The 18,292-nt window shown below is 39.9% G+C and overlaps 1 protein-coding gene across 1 annotated transcript; it reads left to right on the top strand.

The window, feature by feature from the left end:
* Positions 1 to 1,999: 1,999 nt before the first annotated feature.
* On the top strand, positions 2,000 to 17,995 carry LOC139711831 (uncharacterized). Its single transcript, XM_071623680.1, has 4 exons — positions 2,000 to 3,080; positions 6,218 to 6,405; positions 11,223 to 11,457; positions 14,549 to 17,995. Exons 1-4 carry the CDS (start codon positions 2,369 to 2,371, stop codon positions 14,884 to 14,886), a joined length of 1,473 nt encoding a protein of 490 aa, XP_071479781.1. The 5' UTR covers positions 2,000 to 2,368; the 3' UTR covers positions 14,887 to 17,995.
* Positions 17,996 to 18,292: the final 297 nt, after the last annotated feature.

The raw sequence follows: 18,292 nt of genomic DNA on the forward strand, positions 1-18,292 counted from the left end.
AAAATTCCAGCATATAAGAGCCCCCCTAAAAAACAACAACAAACAAACAAACAAACAAACAAACAAAACAAACAGCTATTTATTATGAATTATACCTACATGAGCATCTCAAACAGGCTGGTGCCGTAGAATGGGTTAAAAAGTCCTTCACAAACGTATTTCTCTTGACTGTGAATTAATTCGATTTGCCCTATTGTTGCATCTTCTCTCCCTCGTGTCTATACTGACTTTTTCTTATTTCTCTATTTCCCTTCCAGACCTGTGTATATCAAAGACTTTAAAAAGAGGAATAATACTTGTAACTGTGGGTAATCATCGCAATCATTGCGCAGTAGGCCTGGGTATAGCAAAGAATGACAACAGGGTCGAAATAGAAAGGACGGCAAGTATTTTCATTTATTTCATTCATTTCATTCCATTACATTTATTAGATTTCCAACAAAAGTATGATTAAAGCATAACATTAAAATGAAATGAGCTGCTAATGCTTTGTATAACTATGCATATGCAAATGTTATGCTATATATACAGGACTATAACCATGCATACTTTTGTTAGAAATGAAATAAATGAAATGAAAAGGGCATGATTGGTGATCCTTCAGATCCGGAACATTTTGAAACTGCGTTACCCGATGTAATGTCTACCACCTTGAAAACAACTTTCTGCATAGAAATGTGCAAACTGTAAAAGAGAGAAAAATAACGTATGTTTTTTTTTTTCAGGTGTGTGACAAAGGTTTTCAGACCTGAACAAATTTGATACATCCAGCTCGTATTGCGTACCACAAACGAGTTTCATGATGAGGACAATCTCGGTATGCAATATAGGCGTATACCCCCCCCCCCCCCGTCCCACACACACACATATTGTATATTTGAATAATTTTTGTTGTTATTATTGTTATTATCATTATGATTATAATTATCATTAACATACAAACATATGTATGGAAAACGCAACCAATATTGATACCTTTAAATCTCGTTTGTCCAAAATGAGATTTTAAAGTGCTGCAACTGTATGCATGAGAAACTGCACGTTTATAGCCCAGCAGCGGCGGTTGGTGCATGCAGTACTGACAAGAGAAGACAAGATACATGATTTTCATCAACTTTAGAACTGAAATTGGAGCTGCTGAAAAACGAAGAACACATTACTGCAGCTATAGACCTAAGCTATCTATATGATAATTTGAGATCTTAAAAAACATCATTTTTTTAATGTAACAAGTGCAGTATCAATGAAAAGACCCATTTTTATTGGATGATGACCATTACGCAAAAATGAAATTATAAAATGTTTTTTTTTGTTGTTGCATTGAAACTCCTCACATAGGCCTAATGTGCATGTGTGTATGTGTCTGCTCATATAAAGGTCTACACAGCTCCAATTAGTAGGTAGAACTCAAGAGGTTTTCAATTTTGATTTTATAACATTTAAATCTAATCTGCGATTTCGTAAGGATGTTGTTGCTTAATATTGTCACTGATCATTCGCTTGAGTAACCGATTATTTACCACTTGGTACGTGTGGCAAGCCTCATGAAAAACCCGAGTCACATTAAGAACATTCCGGATTGGATTGAAATAGGTAAATTTTCTTTCTACTGTGGAAAATATTAACTGAAGTAGGCCTACAAGTATATCATGGATCAAGGAAGTTGGTATGAAATTGTTCAAATGCGATGCGAGAGTTGCGAGTGGTCGCATCACAGTGACTGAGCAGGCATGTATCTCTGTGTCTGCCCCCCCCCCCCCCCCCCTTATGCTCTATCATTGCAGATAAATCACGTGTACCATCGCATGTACCTGATAGACTCATTCCACAGATGTTCTTGTAAATTCAATCATTCCCGAGGTACTAGCGTGCTGTACTGTATGTGCGCTGCGCGTGTAAAACAACCAGCAACATAATACAGTAACCACCAGCGGGCCCAGTTTTGCGGTGGATCGTGGAACTTGATCTATCTAGTAACGTAACCTAACCATATCACGATTGCAGCGGTAGTTCGTATGAAATTGTTCAAATGCGAGGGTAATCATCCGCATATCTCTGTGTCTTGAGACTATAACTAAATCTACTCCATGTTCACTGTGAGTTTACCCAGAAATCAGGATGGACGCCTAAAACGCTGAGGTCGATATCATTCCTACGGTGCGGTGACCATTGGCATTGCATTGGGAAGACGGGGACATACGGAAACTCCACGGAAACATAGACGTCTACGTCTACACTGCACTTAACCCAATGTTACGTTAATTGTGGAACCTCATTTTCGGTGGAGAACGGGACGCGACTCGGCTCAACGTATGTAAACACATATTGTTGTGAAATTGCATGTTATTTGTGTTAGAATTCTGTAATCATGGAACCAAGCAGTACGGGTATTAGGTCGAGTGCAAGTAAACGCAAGAGAGAAGAATCGGGCGGAAATTTGGGTACCACAGTCGACACTGAGCCTGATGTTGAGGCTGAGGGATCATCTTCTTCGTCGGCTCCATCTGCTATGAAACGACCCAGCAGCAGTAGCAGTCGTGGTAACATTGCAACAAATTCTTCAACAAGTTCGCATCCTACTTTCCATCATCCACCAGAAAAACGATTTCGAAGATCTACGTCCCCAGTTCTTTTGAATCCAAGAACAACGTTGTCAGTATCGTGTCCTACGGCTACGTCATTAAACAGGAGCGCAAACTCTCTTCCCATTGACTTATCCCAGTCTAACGTTAGTAGTAGTAGTACATGTAGTACCTTCAGCAGACAACATGTACGGCACGTAGTAGGACCAGCTGTTACAACCGCATCCTTCACAGAACCACGTAGCACTGCTTCGGTCTCCTTGAGGAGTTCCCCTCAACCACCCTCGACGGCAGGCGGGAGTGCCAGTCCACGGCGCGGTGCTTCGCCGCAGCCTCCCGCTCGAAAACAGGGAACTCAGCTGTGGCAGCCAAACCTCGAAGGGACAGGAGTGGGTATTCTGAGAGATGGTGCAGGTTGGCCTGGATTTGGGAGTGAGGAGGAAATGGGAATGAGTTCCAGTGGTGCCGAAGAAGATGAACGTAACAACAAATACACTGGTGAGATACTATGACTACTGTAAAACCAGCGATTCTCGTGCATGAAACTTCCGCAAATTATGCAAGGAGCCAGGATTTGCGAAAGTAAAATGCATGCAGAACTGTTTGACTCTCAATGCGTTGAATGCCAGTGGCGATTTGCAAATGTTTCATGCCATAGGAAAGGCTGTTGGCTACAATTCATGGCAGTTTCATGCCGCGAATGTTTCAGAAATTCTGGTTTATGCCTTGGTCTTCAGTGGCAAGCAAGACGCTCATTTTATGACAGTTGTGAAATTGTTTAACATCAGTTATTAGGGCAAGTAATGGCTTACCCTTGTAAACAAAGCATGTCTAGATACTGTAGAGTAGTTTTTTACTGTAAACATCAACTTCAATCATACATTTGTGAAAGGAAGTTGTCTTTCTGTATCAGTAATGAATGGTACAATACATGGATGAATTGCACAATACAAAGTTTCTAATCATTCCGTTTGTTTTTTTTCAAACCTTTGTCACATGTTAAAATCTCTAGAGTCAATCGTGATTAGCAATTACGCAGTAATACTTATATCAAGGCCTCACAGAATGTTGCATTGACCCGTTGAGGACGAGTCCCGAGTATACTCCGGCAAGTGTTTATGGAAAATGTGTGTTGTACATAGCAAAATCAGCCCGTCCTCCGCAGGTTAAGTCAAATACAATGTACACCTACACACTGCTCTGTGAAATTTGAGATGAATAACTGCCCATCTGACGAGGCAGACATATATTCAATCTTCTACAGCTTTTCATGCCCAGAACTCGCTGGATAGATCATGTGTATTGAGCACCACAGACTACTCATAAGGAGTTTGGTAGTGTACTGTGACAAAGGATCAAGGCATGAAAAAGAATGACCATGAAAAGGCTGTAAAGCTAAAGGGGGGGGGGAGGATCTCTATACATTTGGAGAACAATATGCATCTCTCTTGTGCTAAACTCCATAACTTTCAGAAAGCAATTCAACCAATTTTTTGCCATACCATTGACCTCTACAGTATCTGCTTAATACCCTAACCTTGATAGCTTACAATGGGTGATTTCAAGTTCGGTGCTAGTGCTAGTGCTAGTGCTAGCCCCCAAATAACAGCGTTAAATCGAGCTCCAACACCGACGGTCAGATTAACGAGGCGATACCGATCAAAATTATCGATCACCAGCACTAGGTGTTGGAATCACAGCACCGCGAGCTCCGCGGTAATTGCGCGACGAAAAAAAGTGATTGCGCGTGATTACAGTAAAATATTAAAAGATGTAGACAAAATTGCTCAGTTTTAGAGACATGGTGAGGAAGACAGATTAAAATTCCACAAATTTCATCCACTCCCCTAAATACAACTATCTTAAATTTGCTCCCAGGCTCGGATTTAGAAAGCCATGTCGAGAGTGTTCGTGTACGTTACGTGGGCGACCACTGCATTAGCATAGACTTTGCACGTAAAACGTGCAACTACTTATGGACGTACATAAGAGTCTCGTACGGCAACGCTAACACCAGCACCGAACTTGAAATGACGAAAATGATAATCCCTAGGGGCTAGTGTTAGTCAATGGCGAAAAAGCACGTAAATCGCTAACACAAACGGCGGAGCTCGGTTCAGCAGACGACATTGAACACCGAGCCTAGCACCAACTACCGGAAATACGTCATAATTTTGAGGTCAACTCCCAACACCGACGTGATTTCAAGTTCGGTTTTATCGCCGGTGTTAGTGCTGAGATAGCACTAGCACTAACGCTAGCACCGAACTTGAAATCACCCACTGTAGATGCTCGCACTCACATGTATTTGGCAAGTGTTCGGGTGCATAATGATTGAGTAGTGGGGGCATGAGGACGTCCCGCCATATTTGAAGCTCAGACTAGACAGGAGGATATTACTTGTAGTTTAAGTTATGCAATTAGTTTTTATCACTCTGATGTATCGCCCAGAATCTTTTATGAAAGAATTGATATATTCACAGAGCACTACTTAGTGATGGGGTCATTACACCCCATGTTTATGATGTCAAAGCTTTTTTCTGTTCTTTCAGACTTTCAAATATCTTGTTCAAATACTGAAAACATTTTGTGTCTGTGCTGCATATTGACCTCGACATTTGTATTAACATCTCATGGATATCTGAGATTTCGTTTAATTTTTCCATTTTTTTTCCCTTTATATATTGGTTTAGCTATTTTGGCACTATAAAACCAAAGGCTATGCTTATACACATGAGATCAAAAAATTTCAACAGTGATACATTATTAAAAGAAAGCTTCTTTTGAGGGCTATTCCCGTCTAGTGCATCAAGTTGGAATGTTGGAAAAGTTTACATGTAAAACATTCTTGTCCCCCGTAGCTGGTACTGACTACTGATAATGGAGTGTGCCATTGTGTTTCCAGTATGGCCAGCCAAAAGAACTTTTGCACCATCATTGGTTTGTACTGTTTACACATTATATTATTGAGTTTACTACTATACAAATAATACACAGGTGAGAGTGCGTTAGTGGAGATGTAGCGCACTCGAGGGTATTTACAATTGTGAAACATGCACGAGGCGAAGCCGAGTGCATGTTGCACTACATTGTAAATACCCGAGAGTGAGCCCTGCATCTCCACTAACGTCACAAACTCAAACCTTTGTATTATTTGATTTATAAAATGGGTCGAAAACTAACAGCATTTTTCATGTACCTTTGTGGGTCAATACCAGCCAGCTGAATGTAGCACTCGCTCAAAAGTCAAGATGTCCGAAGATGTTCGTCCCAAACATTTACGCACGTCGCACTCGGAAATCCCGCACATATAAGTACTGTACGTATAAGAGTATACGTACGCGGTACGCCACATGTTATGCACAAGGAAGGCCGGCTGGCAGCCCGAACTAGAAGTTGTTTACAGGATTGACAGCGCGTATAATAGCGCGCGACGCACTTGTAACAACTGATTGAGTGTGCACTGCTAGTGTAAACATTGTGACGTCAGTGACTTTATGCTTTTTTGCACGGCCGTGCATGTTAGTAAGAAAATAATGCACGCACACGTGACTCATTTCAGCGCTTCCAATTGGCTACATTCTTGAACCCAGTTTATAAATAGAATTACTGTGTATTTTATGCATTCCTGGCAGGGTTCGAATGGGAGTGGGATGACAATGCCAAGTCCAGTGCCTGCTGCCTGGCCAAGATGAAGACCGAGGTGCGCTTTCATCTGGACTACAGCTGTGGCACTGCAGCGGCCAGAGGCTCAGAACTCATGAGGGACGGTCAGTTTTACTGGGAGGTCAAGATGGTGTCCCCTGTGTATGGCACGGACATGGTGAGCTGCAAAAGGGAATATGATACAACTGAATCTTCAAAATATAAATGCCTGCTCTCTAGATGTATTTATTTTTAGGTATTACTTTATTAGCGTATTAAAACAAATCAGACATGGATATGACAAGTAAGGGGCAACATGTTTATTGAAGGCAATGCCAAAGTAAGCTCTCTAAAATTGCAGGAAAAAAAGAAAGACTTTTGGCACATAGTTTTATACTTGTTTATTAAAGGACAAGTTCACCTTCATAAACATAAGGATTGAGAAAATGCAACAATATTAGTAGAACACATCAGTGAAAGTTTGAGGAAAATTGGACAATCGATGCAAAAGTTATGAATTTTTTAAATTTTTGTGTTGGAACCGCTGGATGAGGAGACTACTACAGCTTGTGAGTCATATGCGTACAACAGTATAAAGAAAATATAAAAGAAAATTCAACATATTTTCACTTTTTTCGCATAATAAAAGAGCAATTTACTTGCCTCTTTCTAAAGGCAGGGGGAATAATTTTACCCATAACATTTATCGGTAACGAGTCAGGGGAATGTGTACTTTTTTCAAAAGATGGAATTTTGTGAAATTCTCTTTATATTTTCCTTATATTGTTGTACGCATGTGACAGCTAAGTTATTCATACACTGCAGTAGTCTTCTCATCCAGCGGGTACTACACAAAAACTTCAAAAATTCATAACTTTTGAACGGATTGTCTGATTTTCCTCAAACTTTCAATGATGTGTTCTACTAATATTGCTACATTCTCTCAATCCTTATGTTTATGAAGGTGAACTTGTCCTTTAAAGCAAAGCACATCAATGCAAATCATGTCCAAATGAAATGTCCCCATAGATTCCAAAGATCCCTGCTGTATTTTACCACGTGTAATTTTCTTAACTTTCATTGTGCATCACGTAGTTCCCTGTCTTATATTTGTTGTCAATTAATTTGTGTTATTTTTTTTTTCATTTTACAGTCTGAAGACCAAATTAACAGACTTGAAGACATACATACCTCTTAAACTAAGTGCATAAAACGTGATCAAGGAATTCATCGCTAGGATGCATTATGCAAAATTGACTTTGTCATTGTGATGCAAAAGCATAGCACAGTAGACTCTGCATAAGTCAAAGTTGCATGTATTGTAACTTTTATAAGTCAAATATTGCCTGTAAAATGGAATATATTTCCAGGACCCATTTCTTTATTTTCTTTTTCTCTGAGCTGTAGTCTTGTTTTTAGGTGGTTTTTTGTTTGTTTGTTTGTTGTTGTTGTTTGTTTGTTTTTTTTTGGGGGGGGGTTTCTTTCTCCTTTTTTCTTTTTTAGCCCCAAAAGATGCGACTTAAGCACAGGTAACTTCCTACATTTTTGCCACTTTTTATGATGGGCACCTCAATGTATCAGACACTTCAAGGCAACTGTGGAAAGGACTTCAAACTATTGCCAAAACATGCCAAGACAGAGGGCATAGCGCACCTGTTGAGAAAGGGACTTGCAGTCTCCTGACATGTCATCCATTTCCGTGTCATGTTGCAACTAAAGCAATGAGTGATGACGAGGATACCTTTGATATGAAAAGTACAAATTCACCGGAAAGGTTTCAAAGTGTAAGGGATTGAAGTGCAATATTTTGTCAGCCACAATGTCCTGGTACAATTGTTGTTTCTGATAACTGGGGACAATTTATCTGTAGCTGATAACTTATTGTAATCCTTGCCTTCGATCAAGTCGTACTCAATTATTGTCCCCGCCGAACGAGTTCGAGCAGGGGACTATGAAACGGGCTCCGTACGTGTGTGTGTCCGTGTGTCCGTCCGTCCGTCCGTCCGTCCGTGTGTCCGTGTGTCCGTCCGTGTGTGCGTCCGTGTGTGATCAAAATCTTCAATTTGCTACTTCTCTGTCATTTATGAGCCAATTTTGATTCTGTTTGCTTTATATGATAGCACTACATGGGAGCTTTGAAACTTCTACACAGAATTTCAGTCGTGACCTTTGACCTTGACCTTTGACCTATATTGTACATTTTGCTACAAAATGCTACTCCTTCGCCATTTCTAACCCGATTTCGATTCCGTTTGCTTTATGTGATGGCACTAGGTGAGGGCTTCAAAACTTCTACACAGAATTTTGACCTTTGACTTCTTTGACCTTTGACCTTGATTTTTGACCTGTATTGTACATTTGGCTACAAAATGCTACTCCTTCGCCATTTCTAATCCGATTTCGATTCCGTTTGCTTTATGTGATGGCACTAAGTGAGGGCTTCAAAACTTCTACACAGAATTTTGACCTTTGACTTCTTTGACCTTTGACCTTGATTTTTTGACCTATATTGTACATTTTGCTACAAAATGCTACTCCTTCGCCATTTCTAACCCGATTTCGATTCCGTTTGCTTTATGTGATGGCACTAGGTGAGGGCTTCAACACTTCTACACAGAATTTTGACCTTTGACTTCTTTGACCTTTGACCTTGATATTTTGACCTGTATTGTACATTTTGCTACAAAATGCTACTCCTTCGCCATTTCTAACCCGATTTCGATTCCGTTTGCTTTATGTGATGGCACTAGGTGAGGGCTTCAACACTTCTACACAGAATTTTGACCTTTGACTTCTTTGACCTTTGACCTTGATTTTTTGACCTGTATTGTACATTTTGTTACAAAATGCTACTTCCGGCGGGGACATATATTACGCACCACGTAATTTCTACTTTTCCTTGTTCCTAAATGAATTACTGTAGTGTTTGAGCTCTGAATACCCACCATTAACTTAACAAGTGGCTACTGTGCTCACTAGTTCAGTGCTATGGGCACTCTGCTTTTAAGTCATTAGATCTTTCTATTGCCAATGTTATCAAACTAAAGCACATAGAATACAATTTCAGGGCGGTGAGTTGGCTCAGTCGGTAGCGCGTCTGCCTCATGATCCTAAGGACCTGGATTCAAACTCGAGTTTGGACTGAGCGATGTTGTGTGTAATCATACCATCCTCTGTGACAAAAGGCAGAACACTCTGTCCCTCAGATAGGACATAAAATGGAGGTCCCGTGTCTGAGAGAGTCACAACTCATGCACGTAAAAGTTCAGTCTTCATTCATTCATCGCAAAGAGCAGGGTGTTTAACCCGGTGAAGTGGTCCCGCCTCATATCCAACTGGACCCCATGGAAGACCAGCTTTGCATAGCTGAATATAGGCTATCAAGCCATCTTCTCAGATGGAAAAATGAACAAACAAACAAACAATTGACAGATTTATTGGGCAGACTGATGGTAGTTCTGCAGAATGTAACACTAGGATAGCAGTGTGGCCAAAATGTGCCTGGTGAATGATTGAAGGGTTGTTGTCAGGAACCAATTCCTGTATTTGTTCTGACAAAACACCTGTGTTTACTTCAGAGTGATTACATCACTCTCAACTTGCATTACAAAACCAGTCTTGCTTTCCACACTTATTATGCATACACCCATTTAGAGAAAATATGCACATTCATCCTCTCTAAACCCAAAAAGCAACTCCCCCCCAAAAAAAAAAACCAACAAAACAAAACAAAACAAAACAAAGCAAAGCAAAAGAAAAAAACAACCTTTAAAAAAAATCTTAAAAAAGAAAAACTCAGATTTTTTTTTTAAAGTGTGCAAAGTTTTTTGTTTCTTTCCTTTCGTATTGTGGACAGTTTTGTAGTCCATTTTGATAATCCAAAAAAGTTTGGGGGAAAACAAACACTGGGAATTTACATGAAAAGTTTGTTTTTCATCTGCTCATTTATTAAGAAAGAAATGTACTATGTACAAATGCACATCCACAAAGAAAGCTTCATTGTCAAAGACAGGAAGATTACTGGAAGATCAAACTCTTAGCAACTAAACTAGGGACATATTGGTTGTGTACATTGCGACAATCAATTCGCCTGTCATGACCACTGCTATATGTACTATACATGTGCGGATACAGTTTGAACACATTGTACCCCCATTTCATAAAAGATGTTAGGATAGCAGCTCTTGCTGGAATGGCAACTTCTCATAGCAACAGCCAATCAGGAAGCTGGATTCTTGTCATTACCATGACATTTGCCATTCCAACAAGAGTGGCTATCACATCAGCTTGTGTGGTCTGGTGTGGTTCTTTTCCAAGATACATTGTACATGAAGTACATGTTGATTTGATGGGAACATGCATGTATTCAACCACTTGTAACATCAAACCCCTTTTCAAATGATCATTACCAAACTGCATCTGTTTCCACAAGTTCAGTTCTTTGAGATGATTATGTTTGTTTTGAGGCAGTCTTCACATGAATAAGAGAGGTTGTTTGTTCGTTTGTTTTTTTCTTGAGAGACAAAGCTGAAGCCATTTGAAGGCAAGACTAAGAAAGACTTACATTAAGCAAATATTTACTGTGTGTCGAGTAATTCTATTTCAATCAGTGATTTCTTAATGAGAAAAGTGAGGCATTTCATCAAATGAAAATAGTTATGAGTAGGAAAATGTGCACATGTAAAAAAATAGTTTATTTTCTATAAATCTTTCATCTTCTGAAATTATCAAAACAATAGGTAGCAGAAACCCATTACAGGAAAACTTTTATCATATGAGGACCTAAAACCACAACAATACTTTGTACCTTGATATATCGGGCTTCTTTAACAAAAACAAAGAAGTATGAAAAGTTGGGACCAGCAAAGTCACCTCGCTATATAAGAAAATTTTGTCATATGACCTTATTGGTTTTTAATGAGGTGCCACTGTACTGCTATGTTAGGGTAGTTGTCAATGACCCATTTTATTTTTACTTTGCTCCCTTGGTGGCAGATGATCGGCGTGGGAACCAAACAGGTGGATCTGAACCAGTACTCCCGTGCCTTCTGCAGCATGCTGGGGCACGAGGCCGGAAGTGAGAGTTGCGGTCTGTCCTACACCGGTCGCTTCCAGAAGGGCGGGGTCGGCAGGATGTACTGCAGCAAGTTTGGCCAGGGGGCTATCATTGGCATGCATCTAGACATGTGGTTTGGCACGCTGACATATTACAAGAACGGAAAGAGACTTGGTTAGTTGACACTCCCAGCCCTCTATTCACTGTGTTATGACAGAGTCCTCAGGGCCAGCAGTTTTCTTTCTTTTTATCATAATTTCATTATAGGCAAGCAATATAATGTATATAAAGATGAAATGTAGACAGAAATTTTTGGACCTTAATTTTTACCTCATTATACCCCCACCCACACATAGTGTGTAGGGGGGGGGGGGTATATAGGAATCACTCTGAGGTCGGGTGGCCGGTCGGTTGGTCGGTCGGTCGGTCGGTCGGTCGGTCGGTCGGTCGGGCGGGCGGGCGGGCGGGCGGGCGGGCGGGCGTCGGGCGGTCGGGCGGTCGGGCGGTCGGTCCGTTGCAAAATCTTGTGGATCGAACTCCTCTCTCATTTTTTGAGCAATTGACCCCAAATTTGGCATGTGTGACCACTATCAAAGGTAGATGTGCAAGACACCTTTTTTGTTAGTATCGCGTAATGCGTTGCCATGGCAACGGCATATTTTCATAAAAACTTGTGGATCGAACTACTCTCTCATTTTTTGACCAATTTACCCAAAATTTAGCATGTGTGACCGCTATCAAAGGAAGATGTGCAAGACACTTTTTTCGTTAGTATTGCACAATGAGTTGCCATGGCAACGGCAAATTTTAAAAAAATCTTGCAAAATGTTGTGGATCGAACTCCTCTCTCATTTTTTGAGCAATTGACCCCAAATTTGGCATGTGTGACCATTATCAAAGGTAGATGTGCAAGACACCTTTTTCGTTAATGTCGCATAATGCGTTGCCATGGCAACGGCAAATTTTCCTAAAATCTTGTGGATCGAACAACTTTCTCATTTTTTGAGCAATTAACTTCAAATTTGCCATGTGTGACTGCTACCACAGGCCGATGTGCAAGATACCTTTTTCATTAGTATTTCATACTGCGTTGCCATGGCAACGGCAGATTTTCATAAAAATCTTACAAAATGTTGTGGATCGAACTACTCTCTTAGTTTTGTAACAGTTCAGTTTGAGTTTGGGATATGTGATCAATGTAATGTATAGTTGTGCCAAAACATCTTTGGTGTGTGCATTAAAAAATCTGTTACCATGGCAATGGCAGTTTTTTTTTAACCAATCATACAAAAATGTGTGGATTAATCTCACTCCTTCAGTTTTTAAGCATATGGCTCAAAAATTCGCATATGTGACCACTATGGTACGTAGATGTGCGTACTTACTCTTTCGTCATTGTTGATCAGTGCGTTGCCATGGTAACAGCATAGTTTGAATGAAAATCAAACAAAAATATTGTGGATTCAGATAACTCCCTCAGTCTTTGAGCATTTGGCTTGAAATTTGGCACATGTGACCACTGCAGTATATGGATGTGTAAACTTAATCATTCGTCAGTGATGAACAATGCGTTGCCATGGTAACATGTTTTTTTTACCGAAAAGCATACAGAAATATTGTGGATTCGGCTAACTCCCTTAGTCTGTGAGCATTTAGCTTGAAATTTGGCACACATAACCAATGTGGTACATAGATGTGTAAACTTAATCTTTTGTCAGTGGTGATCACTGTGTTACCATGGTAATGGCATATTTTGAATGAAAATCATACAAAAATATTGTGGATTCAGTTAACTCCCTCAGTCTTTAATCATTTGGCTTGAAATTTGGCACATGTGACCACTGTAGCATATAGATGTGTAAACTTGATCTTTCATCAGTGGTGAACAATGCGTTGCCATGGTAACAGCATCTTTTCACTAAAATGCATACAAAAATATTGTGGATTCAGGTAACTACCTCAGTCTTTGAGCATTTAGCTTGAAATTTGGCACATGTGACCACTATAGTACGTAGATGTGCATACAGAATCTTTCGTCATTGTTGATCTTTGTGTTGCCATGGTAACAGCATATTTTGAATGAAAATCACGCAAAAATATTGTAGATTCAGTTAACTCCCTCAGTCTTTGAGCATTTGGCTTGAAATTTGGCACATGTGACCGCTATAGCATATAGATGTGCAAACTTAATCTTTCGTCAGTGGTGAACAATGCGTTGCCATGGTAACAGCATCTTTTCACTAAAATGCATACAAAAATATTGTGGATTGAGGTAACTACGGTACCTCAGTCTTTGAGCATTTAGCTTGAAATTTGGCACATGTGACCACTATAGTACGTAGATGTGCCCACTATAGTACGTAGATGTGCAAACTTAACCATTTGTTAATGTTGATCAATGCGTTTCCATGGTAACAGCATATTTTGAATGAAAATCATACAAAAATATTGTGGATTCAAGTAACTCCCTCAGTCTTTGAGCATTTGGCTTGAAATTTGGCACATGCAACCACTATAGTACAGAAATATGCAAACTTCATATTTCATCATTGTTGAACAATGTGTTGCCATGGTAACAGTGCATTTTGAATGAAAATCATACAAACATTTTGATTCTCCTAACTCTCTGTTTTAGAGCATTTTGGCTTCAAATTTGGCATATATGTTACCTCTACATTACCTAGATGTGCAAGAAATCTTTTGTTAGTGTTGAAAATGTGTTGCCATGGTAACAATATATTGTGAATGAAAATCATACACTAATGTTGTGAATTCAACTAAGCCCCTCAGCCTTTTATCATTTGGCTTGAAATTTGGCACATGTAACGGCTATTGTGCAAACTTCATTTTTTTTAATGTCCTACATTGTGTTGCCATGATAACACACAATTTTTAATGAAAACCATACAAATTGTCAGTTTATTTATCTTGCTCACTCAGTTTTTGAGTGCTCACTTGACTTGAGATGTGGGACATATGACTAACAGTGAACAATACATTTATTCACTTTTGAACAGTGCATTGCCATGGTAAAAATTTTTGTGCCATTAAAAAGTCCTGGTTGAACTAATTCCCTCGGTTGTGGGTGGGGGTATATTAATCACAATGAGTGATAGTTCTAGTTGTAATGAGAGTTACATAATAATCATGTTTGTTATGACAGAATTACACTGTATCTGTGTCTGGGCAGCAGCTGTTTTGTTTCTTTTCATTGGTTTAAGAGCTGGTGAAAGAGCAGTACCATCCTTTCTTTTCTCCTGTTCAGGAATAGCTGCCAGAAACCTGATGAACAAAACCTGGTATCCCATAGTCAGTTCCACAGCTGCTCGGTCCAGCATGCGCCTGGTGAAGACCAAGTCCTTCCCGAGCAACCTGCAGTTCTGGTGCTGCCAGGCGCTGCGGAAGGCCGTCCCTCCCGACCTCAACGTCCTGGACGTCCTGGAACTCCCGCCAGGTCTCAAGAACTACTTCGAGGACAGCCTCTCCTGGCTGCTGAGGGCCCACGAGGCCAAGGTTGAGGTGGAGTGCAAGACTCAGGGCACGCAGACTGTGCTTAGCATGATGGCAAGTAGTCGCAAGGACAAAGGAGTGGACAAGTTATGATCTTAGCCTAAATCGTAAGAATATCAGACTGGCATCCCGTTTCTTCCCCCGTTCCCTAGGATAAGATGTTGTATGCGACATGTCGATGCGTCAGTATTTGTGAGTGACGTCTATAACTCATCAGTCTGCATTACATATTGAAGGAGGCAGGTTGCACACGTTGTGGTCAGCGAGATGGGCAAAGAGCCAGTGGATCGTTGACAGCAATCTTGTATGGATGCATCCCTTTAAAGGGAAAGATGGCAGTGTTTTCTGTATCATATGAATGCCAATGTTTACACTAGAAATGTTAGTGATTAGTTATGTTGTACTGCATGACCAGATTGTGTAGCAAAATATCTCATGAGGCATGTGTTGCCCAGAATCTTGTTAGAATTAATTAGAAGAAGACAAATCTAGGGAAGTTATGTCCTGTATCATTCTGAGGAATGAGTGCTGTATCACTTGCACCACCACTATACAAACACAGTCACCCACTCAGGAGAAGAAGTGTCCAACAACTTTTCACCCTGTGTAAGATGGGTGAGTTTTAAAAATGTGTAATTCTTATAATATAGATGGATCCCATTATAAAGAACACCAATTCAACGAGACTTTGTTACTGCAAGAAGATTTTCCCAGTGTGGATGTTTTTAACAATGTTTATGGCAAAAGCCACTTGACATTTCAATCAACAGTTTGAGTGGATTTTAACAATGAAACGTTACATCCCTTCCTGGCTTTGTTCATGACAAGACTGAAAGAACAGGCCAGGGTGATACACAACCAGGTACACATCTTGTTTGCATCACACACACAAACATGTGGCACACTTTACGTTCTCATCACACTTAAGAAGCTGGCAGGTAACACTCACCGTGGGGTGCAGTGTGTGGGGGCTGAAGTTTTGCTTCTGTAGAATACATTATGGCATACTGTAAAAGTGGATATTTTCGCGCAACTAATTTTTCGCGCTCAGCCGGGTAAGAAGAGTTTCGCGTGTGCTTAATTCCGCGGAATCAAGACAGCTACTACTGGAATATATGGCAAGCAAAAATTTTCACGTGCATTTATTTTCGCGAAAATTTCAACACCGCGAAAATTTCCACTTTTACAGTATTACCTGGTACCTGTACGTACTACCTGCCATCTTTATGCTTATTGTCATAGGAGAGGGTGTGACTGATTCTTACGTTGTTATCACTGGACGCATCAACTCCCGAATGACAAGGAGGGATCCATAGAAAGCTTGTAGCGAAAGAAAAAAAAGAAAGAAAGAGAGAATAAAGTTTTTCCGTACAGCCTACAATACCTCCTCTCTCTGTCTCCACACGATGTTTCCACTTCCAGATTCACACATAGACCATATTCATATGGCAGTTTCGTGAAGAGTTCATGCATGCACACATGTTGACAAACTCTATATGTTTCTCATGGGTGCCCATGTTGATGAGATTACTTGTGATATAACAAGGATAATCTTGCAGTCCTTAGTATCTTACATATAACAGGGTTCGCCTGTGATTTGGTTTTGAGATTAACATCGATGCAACACATTTCATACCCAATTTATTGCCATAACAACAGTCTGTTGACTTCACACACTGATGTCAGGATCCAAAAAGGGTCTTTCTCTGGGCATTGCATAAAAATTAGTTTATACAATTACATGTATGGTGTGCATGCTTGTATATTTCCATATATAGATCTTGTAGCATGCATATTGTATTACATAGAGTCTATTCAGAATTAGAATAGATGTGTGTAGTATTGTTAGATCTGTCAGGGAGAATTATACAGCGCCCCTTTTTCCCTAATGAGGGAGATGTAGGCCCTACATTTTCTCAAGATGTTTGCATCATTAAAATGGCTACTCACGATTTTGAAGGAGAATTCAACCCCACGAAGAAAGTTTTTTTTTTATTTTAGGAGTTAAAGTACATGCCTGGTCACTGAAAATTTTGAGAGAAATTAGACTAAAACAAAGAAAGAAATTGCCATTTCATAGTCAGTGAACCAAGCCACATGTTACCCACTGGGCATGATAATTGAGCTGTAGTGGACATGTATCCATTCAGCTTGCCAAGAATTTCTCTACTGGTTGGCAAATGAGTGCATTAAGTGTCATCAATCCCTACTTGTTTGAAATGAAAGTTCTCGTAATAATTTGCCCATAAGAGAATCAAAAGCATTCACAATCACCAGTGTGTTCATGCACATTCCCATTGGTAAAGGAAGTTGGAATAATGCATCCTGACACATGGAACAAACATGAATATTTGTGCAGAAGTCAAAGTAGAGAGTTTTGTTGTACCTTCACTTCTCTTTCACAGGGCTAAATGCAGCAGTGTGTGTACAGTAGATGTACAGTATTGGATGATTCAAGTACTAAGAATGATCTGTCATTTTTTGTGGCCAAATTCTCCCAAGTTTACACTGATCAGCTGCTTAGTGCTAACAGATGTTGCTGCAGTTATTTCATCCTCAGTCCATCTGGGGGGTAAATTCTTATAAATGTCCTGTGAGCTCTTAATGTCATACTCGACTCTCATGTCAGGTTTCGTCAGGTACCGGTATTCATATTTGTTGGGTTAGAACCGAAAGAGCACTGAATCTTCAGACATACAGCAGAAATCACCTTCTTGCTGTCAGACGATTATACACTGTAGATACATGTACAGTGGAACCTCATTACGGCGAGGTCAGATATAGCAAGATGTGTGATAATATAACAAGTTGCTTGTGCAGGTCCCATTCCTTTTATATTCTGTTGTCTTTATCCCTGATGTATTAACAAGATACCAAATACAATGTATGGTGAGGAAATTTCAGTGGTACACCAAGCAGACATCCCAACCAATACAATATTTTAGTATAGTAAACAGAGAGAAATATAATACGATATCGCCTCTTGAAAGTATGACTTTTCATCTTTCAAAAAAAAAAGAAATGAAGCTACAATATAGAATGCAGAAAACTGCAGAAAACTGCTTCATCACATATACAGATGTGTTACTAAATCCCTTGAACCCCTACTAAAACGTTGAACAACAAGCCGGGAAATGTTTGGATGCTTTACAATTTCCTCATCAATGTTGATGAAGTAGTAACATTTTACTTAACCGTTCTTACCAGGGAAACATTTTTTTTTCCGACATCTTACTGGCCCAGGGCCAATGGGCTATAGTGATGGTGCCAGGATTTCATGAAAATCTGATTTTCTTCTCAGAAATCTTTTTTTTTTTAGAGGAAATTTCATCTGATTTTTGTTTATATGTCAAGAAGTTGGCGTCTCTGTCCCAAGCAGCTTGCTGTAATGAGGTTTCCCTGTATACAGTTTACCTTATTATAAGGAGGTTGAATATAAGGATGCCTCTTATAACAAGGTTATTTTGCAGGTCCCAAGACTCTTTACATTTCTTTGTTT

The sequence above is a fragment of the Diadema antillarum genome, unplaced genomic scaffold (assembly GCF_040938485.1).
Source record: "Diadema antillarum isolate AM-2024a unplaced genomic scaffold, OU_Dant_1.0 seq00001708_RagTag, whole genome shotgun sequence".
NCBI classification, from domain to species: domain Eukaryota; kingdom Metazoa; phylum Echinodermata; class Echinoidea; order Diadematoida; family Diadematidae; genus Diadema; species Diadema antillarum.